General features: G+C 45.0%; 1 protein-coding gene across 1 annotated transcript in view; it reads right to left on the bottom strand.

Annotated features, from left to right (window-relative positions):
- Positions 1-7,308: 7,308 nt before the first annotated feature.
- The window catches only part of LOC123982168 (scavenger receptor cysteine-rich type 1 protein M130-like), a gene marked incomplete at its 5' end in the record, with an annotated part of 4,988 nt that continues 1,308 nt past the window's right edge, over positions 7,309-10,988 (bottom strand). The window contains 2 exons of the mRNA XM_046067589.1: positions 7,309-7,640; positions 7,734-8,039. Of these exons, the coding sequence (XP_045923545.1) occupies positions 7,309-7,640; positions 7,734-8,039 (638 nt within the window). The remainder of the gene's footprint in view (positions 7,641-7,733; positions 8,040-10,988) is intronic.

Raw genomic sequence — 10,988 nt, 5'->3', positions numbered from 1 at the left:
CAACCCTACTCCAGTAAAAGTATATTTAATAATATATTTCATCTTCTGTGCAACAGGTTATTTCCAGGGAAAGCAATCTGCTTTCCTGGTTAATTAATTAGTAATTGAATAATTAGTAATTTAGCTGTTTAATACAACTATTTTCCTTTTTAAATCTCCATGAACTTATTGATAAGATCACTTTAAAATATCAGCTTGCTGCCCAGCCACGATTGTTTAATTCAATTCAAACAACTTTATTTATCCCTGTAGGGCAATTCAGTTTTAGCCTACCAGTCGTATCAAACAAGACAAGACGACAACAATCAATCAAGCACTGAGAAACACTGCCAATAACATCATATTGCATTTGGGCACCAGAACAAAGCAGCAAATACCCAGGTCACAATACATGGACTAAGCAGGGACCATAGTTCAAAGAGATAAATAAATAAATAGATAATAATACCAAGTAAATAATAAATAGAGGTTTACGATGCCTGGCACATGTCTGGTTGCCGCTGTCAGCAGTATTTAGAAGCCTGATGGCAGAAGGAATAAAATAATTTGCATATGTTAGTTTTCCTGTTGCCTTACGGACATGCAGGAAACCAAACCTGTTGCTTTGCAGCAGCACAGGCAGACAAAACAATCTGATTATTCCTAAAGCATCTAACTAATCTTTACAAAGAATAATTGTGGCAGTAACACGGAGCAGCTCGTTGTTGAGGCAGGTAAAGCTGTCACTGTCGGAGATCAAAGTAACCAACCTGTGTGAGAGAAAAGAACCGGGCTGATGTCACTCAGAACAAAGTGATGATCTTTCCAACAACAGGATACTGTGAAGATATCAGAACAGGGCTGGACTGGGACAAAAAATCGGCCCTGGCATTTTCGGACCAGGCGGCCCGCTGAATTCAGTGGGACACCAACACACCGTCCTTCCATTGAAGGGCTCAGATTAGGGGAGTGACGAAACACTTAGCCCAGGAGGCGTAACATTGTACAAGATTGGGGCCATGACAACAAGACAAGAATATATTTTAATAGACCGACCATTTAAGAATAAAAATGTGTTGATGAAATAGTTGATGGGGGTCATTAAACACTTAATTTCCTGCATTCTGGAGACATTTTCTGCACCAGGGAAGCACAAAATGCAGGTGACAGGTGACAATTCAGAATATAAAAATAGAATAGACTATAATGCAGTAATCAGTAGCTTCTTATTGTTTCCAGCCTAAGTTTCTTTTTTTGGCCTGTTAAGGCCCTTTGTAATAGAAAAAAAGGAGCCAGCAGAGAGGGGGAATAATCCCAGACAAAACTTTATTTCCACCATTAATCTACAAGTAAAAAACTTGAATATTCTCTGACATTATAGTCACACACTTATGAGAGAAACTTCACTTTGCAAGGCTGCAACATCACACACGTCTGCTGTATAGTATGCATGCAGTGGAAAGTTACATTAAACTTTGCTATATGATTTAGCAGTGAGGAAATACTCCTGAGTTTAGCTCACAATCACTACCATGCACCTCACAGACTTTCCCGTGGATCGGGCGTATTCAGAAGAAAACACCAGAGTGATTTTAGATTTGTTTTTACATTTCAGGGAATTTCTGTTTTTTGTTCCTGTAAATTTCACAGTTTCATCTAGGATTTTTTTCTCGGTTTATTAACCCCTGGCTCCGTATTTTTTGGACGCGTAAAATATTCAATCTAAATATGTGAAAACAGGAGAATTCAGTTACATCTCAGAAACTGTCCCGTTAATTAATTAAGATCTCTTCCCTAAAATCCCAGGCTGCAGGGCTCGCTCGTATGAACGTGATGCTGTTGTGTTCAGAACTTCATTGCAGCGGCAGTGGAACAAATCAGGATGAAATCTAAACATATTTTATGAAGTGGTGGTATTAATATCCTACTTCTCATCATTAACATAAAGTACAGAATTGGTGTGGAGTCCACGTGCAGGGTAACCTCGAGTTAACCACCAACAAAACCTGCTCGTGGCAGTTTAGAGATGCAGAGTAAATTGCCATGGCAACAGACCTCTGGTAACACCTGTCCACCTTTTGTAGTACGGGTTAATCAGGAAGTTACCCCTGAAGTTACCTCGCTTCGTAGTGCAGGCCACAGCAGTAAACACAAGACATGAACTAAGGTACACGACTAAGAACTAAAGCTGATGATACACGGGGCAACTTTTTGAGCAATGTTTCTGGGCAATGTTGCTAGTGGCAAGTCCGACTATGTTTTGAACGGATAGTGGCGGTGCAGGGCGGGTGCAGGAGTGGTGGGGGAAGGGGATTACGGCAGTAATCCTTTTTTTTTAAAAAACCTGTCATGCCCAGCAGCCTGGTAGAGAGTATGATGACCTGGATGCCATATTGTGCCAGACAGATTTTACTTTAACAAGAGAGTATTAATATACTCCTTTGTCTGTTTTATTATATATTTATGTATTGATTTGTCATTGGGCCGGACAGGGGGACAGACACGGGGATGGGGGGGCACAAACAGACAGCACAGAGAAAGGACAACACCTGTAAGAGAAGGGGGATGGAAGGTGGGGACAACAGGGAAAAGCAGTGGAGCAATTGCAGAAAGCAACGAAACCTGCAATAGAACAGAGAGGGGGGCTTGGGGAGGAGAAAAACAACAACAAACAAACACAAACAAAAACAAACAATAAAAATAATAATAATAGTAAAAGACAACCAGCCGAACAGCAGCAATGAACAGCTGACATAGTAAGACAACTAAGAGAAAAATGAAAACAAGAAACAGTCACACACACTAAATAAGCAACACAGCACAGCCACGAGAGCTGGAATAATAATTAATTTAAATAAGTAACTGAAAGAAAAGCATCAGGAATAATTCTACCAGGGACAACCTCAGTTTGTTTGTGTCTATGTGTGAGACTGTGTGTGTTTGTGCGTCTGTATGTGTGTGTGTACATGTAGGCGCGCATAAGCCTGTTAAAGAATGTAGTTGTTAGTGAGAGTGGGGCCACGACTGTGCCACACTTACCCCAGCAACAGGCAGGCAAGAACCCCAGTAGCCAATAGGGGTGGGAGAAAGAAAAAAAAAAGAAAAATCAATCAAAAAAACAAAGACTCCCAGATGCACCGCGATGCAAACGCGGAAGACCCCGACCCAAATGCCAGTTGACAACGTAATGCAGACGGAACGCAAGAAGCGTAACCCGCGGAAGAGCAGCGCCCGGACCAACTGCAGCACACACACAACGTAGACCAGTGCTCCCCCCCCAACCATCACCCCACCGCCGCACAGCGAACAACCAAAATGCCCAAATGCCACGCAATCATCTACACCAATGCACAAGTGACGAGCCCAACGCGCACACTGTGCAAGCACGGCGACACCCAATGCCCAGCAGTCCCGCGTGTGAGGTCGGGCAAACGGAACAACACGACAGCGAAAGCCAGCGGAGAGAAACACCAGCAGCAAGTCCCAGCCTGGCAGCAAATGCGCCGCATAGGTCACCGTGCAGCCGCCAATAAAATCCGCCGTCCCCCCAACCGCTGGAAAAAACTAAGGGCGCCGGCGCCAGCCGACATCCCCCATGCCCAGCACGCCCCCCGGGCGCCGTGCAACACCAGCCAAACCAGCAGCGAGGCAAAATCAACCAGCTCAGCTCCATGCCACCAACCCACCCACCCGTCAAGGGCCAAGAACTCCAGGCACAAGCCCAGAACAAACCGGAGCACAGCCCTGCCCCGCACCCACACTGCACATCCCGAAAACTAACTATATACCTCAGTATCCAGAGGGGTCCAACAACTGGCCAACGAAGCAAAACAGGGACGCAAACTGGTCCCTCCAAGCCAACGAGGAAATACCTCCCCCGGACTCCAATGCACAAACTAAACACCCAGCAGCCGTTCAGAGACCCTGCCCAGGGAAAAAGCACAATGCATCAAGATGCATCGACAATCGTCCCACAATCCCACCGCAGCCCTCCAAACCGCAACCGGATCAACCGGCGCAGAGACCCCCACCCCCAGAAGCCAGGGCACCCCGCGACCCCCCAAAGCGCAAAGGACCCCAGACCGCATGTCCCGGGGGAAACTGTACCCCGCCCCAAGGAAGAACAGCAGAAGGCCGTGCCGGGAAGCTCCCTGCCGCCAGGGAGCGGTAACGCGAGAGAACCAGGCCAACGGTCCCCCAGCCCAGCCAGAGTCATCCCTCCCCAGAATGCAGGCAGTGCCAGCAGCCCCCGAGGCCGATCCCATCCCCGGACAGGGGCCCATCCCCCCCAGTCAAGCACCCCCAAGGAGGAGCACCAAAACCTACCTACGGTAGTAATATTTACTCATTGCTCTGCACCATTGCTCTAAAAGTTGCCCTGTGTGTCATCAGCTTAAGACACCGAACTAGGAACTAAGATACGAGACAAGACAGATACTAAGTAACTTAAAGATGCAGATGAATAATAAAGGCTACACAGAGGCTAAAGCAGAACGATCAAAATCAGATTAATTAATGAATCTGGAAGAGAAGATAAATTGACATCTAGCAAACAGAACCCAAGCATTATGGTACAGATCTAACACATGAGAGACAGTAACAGAACTGAACAAGTACTAAGGCACGAGATAACAGGACCGATCAGACCAGAACCACCACACAGAACAAGCAGAAGCCACTTAGACCAACTCCACAAGAGATAAACAGACAGGACCAAATCTAAACACAAACACACACAGCAAGAAGACTGGATACAAGACGACAGACAGGACAGAAACCCAAAACACAACGGACCTTAATGACAGATACAGAACTGACAAATAAACCAACTCACAGGAAACTCAGGACATGATCGTGACAACCTTGTACGGCAGTCAGTATTTCAAATGTTCTGTTCTGAACAGAATGCTTAAAACTTTTAATTTCAAGCTAAAAACTATTCCAGAGCATCAAAGACTACGTCGGCATGTGGCCCTCTTCATTTCTAAGAGTGTCCCTCAAAGTATCGACCACATACTCCACACCTGTTATTGACATGTCTGAGCACCCAGTGTTCACCTGATCAACAGTCAGGGCCACAGTGCTGACTTTGTAGCTGCAGCATCCTGTGCTGAGTCTTCTGGCTGGCAGCTTTTCTGCACAGTTTGCTTCAACTTTTTAAGGTTTCCCTCATCCAGTGTGTTTTTCAATAATAAATACATAAATGCCAATTTGTTTTTACTGATAGGGGAGGAGCTGCTCTCATAAAACACAGGAGGCCTACGGCAGCTTCATCCTGCAATATTTCCCCTGTGAAAGCCTGAATGTTGTGAAACATTTTTACAACTGTTTAACACCAATTCATGGAGGGAGGAGCGGCTTGGTCAGGTCAAGGTTCAACTAAAAAGCCAAAGGAGTCTTTTTTTGAATTTTAACTCAGCCTGTTTTTTGTTTGTATTTGTTGGCACACAATATCAGCCAGAACATTTTAAATATGGCCTCAGAAACACGTTCTCAGTGTTGACAGCCTGTTTTTTTCTAACAATTTATTTATGTTTCCTTCTTTTGAGGACCTCATAAAATGTTCTGCAGCCACAGATTGTACATTCAATGCCACTGAAAGTATTTGTGTGCTGTGTATGTTGAATAAATGTTTGGGACTTGTGTGGATTCTCTTCACTTGCATTAAACAATGGGAGTGTTGGATGTTACACACTGGAATGTGTATGGAGAAGAAAGATTCACACAGTAAATAGCACACTGGTAAATCCTTCTTTTGGCCAGATGGTGACATTTCTGAGGTGAGTTTGTTGTCAGAGCTGCTAGAAACTGACAGCAGTGTTAGAACCAGGTTAGAACAGAAGGGCATGCAGGTTTAACTCTGTTCTGAGGGTGAATGATGAAGGTGATAACTAGGCTGCAAATAAGACATAAAGATAAAAACCAAATGAAATGAACAACAATAAATACATCTATGTCAGTAACCTGAATTCAAAACAGTTAATAAAGACACAGTACAGGCCTTCTTTTAAATCCTGCCACCTGCTGGTAGAAAGGGGGAACAGCTTGGTTCATTACGGTGGAAACCACATTAAATATGAATTTAATATTAAAAATATAGCGCTTCTTAGGTTAACCTATATTAGCCTACCAACTGTACTGCACCAAACAAGGCACTTAAAAAACGTGACTCTTGCTGTTTACATGAATAAATGCACTATATTATAGTGCATGTAATCATACTGTTGCTGACGTATTTCTCTCGGTTTGTTTATTTATTTTCATCTAAGGTTGCCCTGGTATAACGTTAGTGCTGCATAATGATAGAGATCTGACCGTTCTACAAGCTCAGCTTTTTTTAATGTGTTTACTATTACTTCCGGGTCACCTGGCCCACCTGCCTTTATTTTCTCAATGTCTGTCTTCAAACGGAGAAATGAAATAAGGAATTTCAAAAAACAAAATGGGACCGTTGTTTGAATTTGGTTTTTCTGTTTGTTCGTTTTTTGGTTCAAATGAAAAGACAAACTATCAGAACATACACGGACCCACTCCCCGCCCTGCTGCAGGCGTCCTCGCTGCTGTCTTCGGGTGGGAAGGAAGCAACAGCAGCACAGAAGAAAAGTCTGTGATATTGATCCTCCGCCTGCAACCCAGAAACCGATCTCAGCATGCCGTACAAGGATGTCTCAGTTCCTAACATGTACCTCAAAGGCCGAGGATCGAGGTGGCTTGTTGAAGAAGTTATAAGCGAGGATATACCGACGTATCCTTTGCAGAAGTCTTTTCGTCAGCCGGGACGTTTGAAAGAGGCGTTAAGAGAGAGACGCTGTTTACACACGAGGCTCAGAAACATAACTTAATATTTAAATCTACCAACACGCCGACAGGATGGGTCAGGATCTGATGTTAATTCAGGTGTTCTTCTACAATTCCAAAAGGTCTGAGACAGTCCAGGTTCATACAGGGAAACAGTTTAGAGTGAAGCAGCCGTCCTCCTTATCAATGCTGAACCCCACTTGTACCAAGCTACCACACGCCATCAGAGCAGGGGCGTCCCTCTCTGACTTCAAGAAGCTCCTGAAAACTCTGCAGAGAACACTTCCTCTGAAAACACCTCAAACCTCTAACATGCACTTCCTGTGCTCTTCTTCTGTCTCCTTACAGGTCTCCTGTATTGATTGCACTATTTTGTTAACTCTTACTTCTTCCCCTACGTATTTACCCCACTGATGCCGTACGTGCTATCAGCTCTCTTAGTATGTTTTGTCAGTTGTAGATCTCTTATTGTATCGATCGATGCTTGTATGGTGTTCCTCAAATGTAAGTAGCTTTGGTTAGAAGGGTCTGTCAGATGAATAATTTAATGTAGATGATGTCACTGATGGGCTTACCTGAGCAGGTGAGATCCAGGATGGAGGAAGAGGAACCTGATCTTGCACAATCTCTCAGAGCAGATCCAGTCTGAACACAGTCAGAGCTGATCCACCACACAGGTCTGTCTGAGGACTCCTTTCTCTGTCCTACAGAAACAGCAGAGCCACAGTCCAGCTCTCTACAGACACCAGCTGCTGTCTCCAGGGTCCAGACAGAGTCAGAGTAACTCACTGGTCTCCAGTCTCCCTGTTTCACCTCCAGTGTTCCTGCACAGCGACTGGCTCCTCCCACCAACCTGACAGGCTCTGAACAGAAACCAGAGAGTCATCAGTAAAACAATAAAGTGAGTTTCATCAGAAGAGAAATGAACCCAATCAAAGCTGCAGCTCCTCTTCTACCTGAGCAGGTGAGTCCAACAGCTTTTCCAGGTGAGCAGGTGTTTCTAGCGGAGCCTGAGCTTCTACAGTCCAGGAGAGCAGACTCATGGCCTCCACACTGGAACTCTTTGGTCCACATCGGAGCCTCCACTTCTCCATAGAGCGCCCCCTGGAGGACTGAAGGAGCCCCACAGCCGAGCTCCCTACAGACCACCTCTGCATCCTGCTGGTCAAAGTCAGCTTCACACACGGAGGACCACCTCTGGTTAGACTTCACCTCCAGTCTGCCTGAGCACAGACTAGTCCCGTCCAGCAGCCTGACAGAGTCTGGAGAGATAATAGAAGATGAAATAGAGATAAAGACAGCAGACGCAAAAGAAAAACATGTCATGAAACAACAATTCAGTGATTCAAGGTGGACTCAGCACAACTCCAACATCAGTTCATCATTAACAACAGAACACATCTTTCTACCAGCACAGACTGCAGCAAGTTCACCAGCACATTTCCATTTAATACTCTGTCACACTTGTTCTCCACGTCTGAACACTTTCAACATGTTTCCAAACAACAGCACAACATCATCATCTGCAGATTTCTCTGCTCTGTTCCTTCTGCTCAGCTACTCCACAATCTTTGCTCTCCACACAAACAAGTTTAACACTTTTCATTCTGTCTTAATGTTCTAAGAAGATCTGGAACCCAGAAGAAAAAGCTGCTTAGAAAATGCTCCAACAACTCTAACAGGGATAGGGGCTGGACTCTCTGCTTTGAAGGAGCTGCCAGGGTGGAGGACAGGAAGTCAGTTTGTCCTGTCAACGTTTCCCCGCGATGACGCCATGTTGGCGCTTCGAATACCGGACGTTTAAAGTTTATGGTGGGAAAGTGTTGTGACGGCTTGTGTTCACTGTAGATATTCCAGATGTCTGATAAGATGTTTGTAATTAATATGCACTACACTTAATATGCAGGTACCTGAATATTGGTACGTGTTATGAGGTTATGTGGTGTGGGGACAGAGAGGACCCAAATGCAGCACTCTGAGGAAAGGAGATTTATTGAGGGAAAAAGGGTGAGAGGGACTGGAGTGGAGGACGTCGGGGAAACACAGGCACGGGGAACCAAGGAGCCTGGGGGCCAGGGAGCTGGGGAACACTGGGGCAGCGAGGAGCGGTGGGAGAACAGGGAGGACTCCCTGGGGGAAGTCCGAGGAGGAGAGGGCCGGTGGATGAGCCCAGCCGACTGAACGGAGGACGAGGGTGAGTGTACCAGGTATGGAGCAATGACGATCAAGCGAGGATGGTGTGGAGAACCGGGGTTGAAATACAGGCAGGCATGAGGTGATTACTGGCAGGTGTGGCAGGCTGACGAGGTGGCTGATGAGATGCAGGTGCAAGTAGTTGGCTGGGCTCAGGAGCAGAGGGAGAGAGAGAGAGAGAGAGAGAGCACACAGGGGAGAAAACACAGGGAGGCAGGCAGGGAACAGAAAACCAAGGAAAAAGCGGAATAACTGATAAAAAGGAGAAAAAACCAGGACACTCACCGTCAGCTGGGCTGCCACCACAACAATACGTCTGTTAGAACATGTAACATGAGCATTTTCTAGTTACATTTCAGTGGACTGTAATTATTACAGAAGGTTAATGTTAGTGTTGACACATTAAAGGGGCAGTACGCCTAAGCTCAAGTTAGATTAGACGTATATTAGATGTAAATGGTAGTGTTTAGAGCAGTTACATCCTGTAAGGAGAAAAGGTCTTTAAATGACTAAAGATGTTTACTGAATGTGAACGTCAATGGAAATGTGTTTATCACAGAAACAGTAAGTGACCAGAGTGAGAAGAGGTTTTATTGAAACGGTGAGAGTGTTAATATATGATGGAACTTTATTGGACCTGGACATTGAACTGAAATGCTCAGAACAGAAACGTGTTGTGTTGACATGATTTTGAGTTGTTTAATAAAACAACCAGAGAAGCAATCTGGAAGGAAACGAGACGCACCGTCTCTTCATTGCTGCTGTTTCACCTGCTTTCATACAGGTTACATATCTGTGACTGAGGTACCCATCCCTGGGCCCCGTAACAGGTACAGTACAGAAAATAAAGACGTCATCAGATTACAGGTACATTTGGAAAAACAGAAACGCAGTGCTGTTTGCCTCCGTATATGTTTTTTATCTGCAGTCTGTGGTGTCAGGGCTTAAAGCAAGAAATCTTTCTGTGCTTGAAATGTGTTTGGGGTTTACGGCAAAGATGGAGGGTGGGGGGCCAGAGCCTGAGTCTGTGTTGAAAAGTGATGGGGACATAGGGGCTCAGATTAGGGGTGTGACATACACTTAGCTCAGGAAACATGAGGAACCACGATACTGGGTTCACAAGAACAAGATGAGAAGATAAGTGTGCACTGTTTTGATGAAATGTTCAATGTGGAAATACATGGGGGGGGTCACTTCCTGCATTCTGGTAACATTTTCTGCCACCACCTCTAATCAGTGCTTGAAGTGGAAAATATAGGTGCTGGTACTCAGGGCTGGGCAATACGGCCGAAAATGTTACCACGATAAAACATTTCATCTCACTCAACATGGATTATTCTCAGGATAAAGGTCAAATCATTGTTTCTTTCAGGTTTGATTTTATTTTTATTTTTTCAACCTGTCCTGCCCAGCAGCCTGGTAGAGAGTATGATGAGCTGGATGCCAGACAGATTTTACTTTAACAAGAGAGTATTAATATCCTCCTTTGTCTGTTTTATTGTTTATTTAATTATGCATTGATTTGTCACCAGGGGGGCAGACACGGGGATGGGGGGGCACAAACAGACAGCACAGAGAAAGGACAACAAGAGAACGGGGAGGAGGGCAAACAAACAAACAAAGAGACGACCAGCCGAACAGCAACCAACAGCTGATATAGGAAGACAACTGAGAGAGAAATGAAAACAAGAAACAGTCAAGCACAATAAATAAAGAACACAGCACAGCCAGGAGAGCTGGAATCAGAACAATTCATTTAAATGAGTAACTGAGAGAAAAGCATCAAGAATAATTTTACCAGGGACAACCTACATTTGTTTGTGTCTGTGTGTGTGTGTGTGTGTGTCTGTGTCTGTGTCTGTGTCTGTGTGTGTGTGTGTGTGTGTGTGTGTGTGTGCGCATAAGCCTGTTACAGAATGTAGTTTTTAGTGAGAGTGTGACGCCACAACTGTGCTGCACCGACCCCAGAAACAGGCAGCCAAGAACCCCAGTAGCCAATAAGGGAGGGAGAAAAAATA

Source organism: Micropterus dolomieu, linkage group LG13 (genome assembly GCF_021292245.1).
Source record: "Micropterus dolomieu isolate WLL.071019.BEF.003 ecotype Adirondacks linkage group LG13, ASM2129224v1, whole genome shotgun sequence".
Lineage (NCBI taxonomy): Eukaryota > Metazoa > Chordata > Actinopteri > Centrarchiformes > Centrarchidae > Micropterus > Micropterus dolomieu.
Note: the sequence above shows the minus strand (reverse complement) of the source record. Positions and strands in the feature narration are given on the sequence as shown.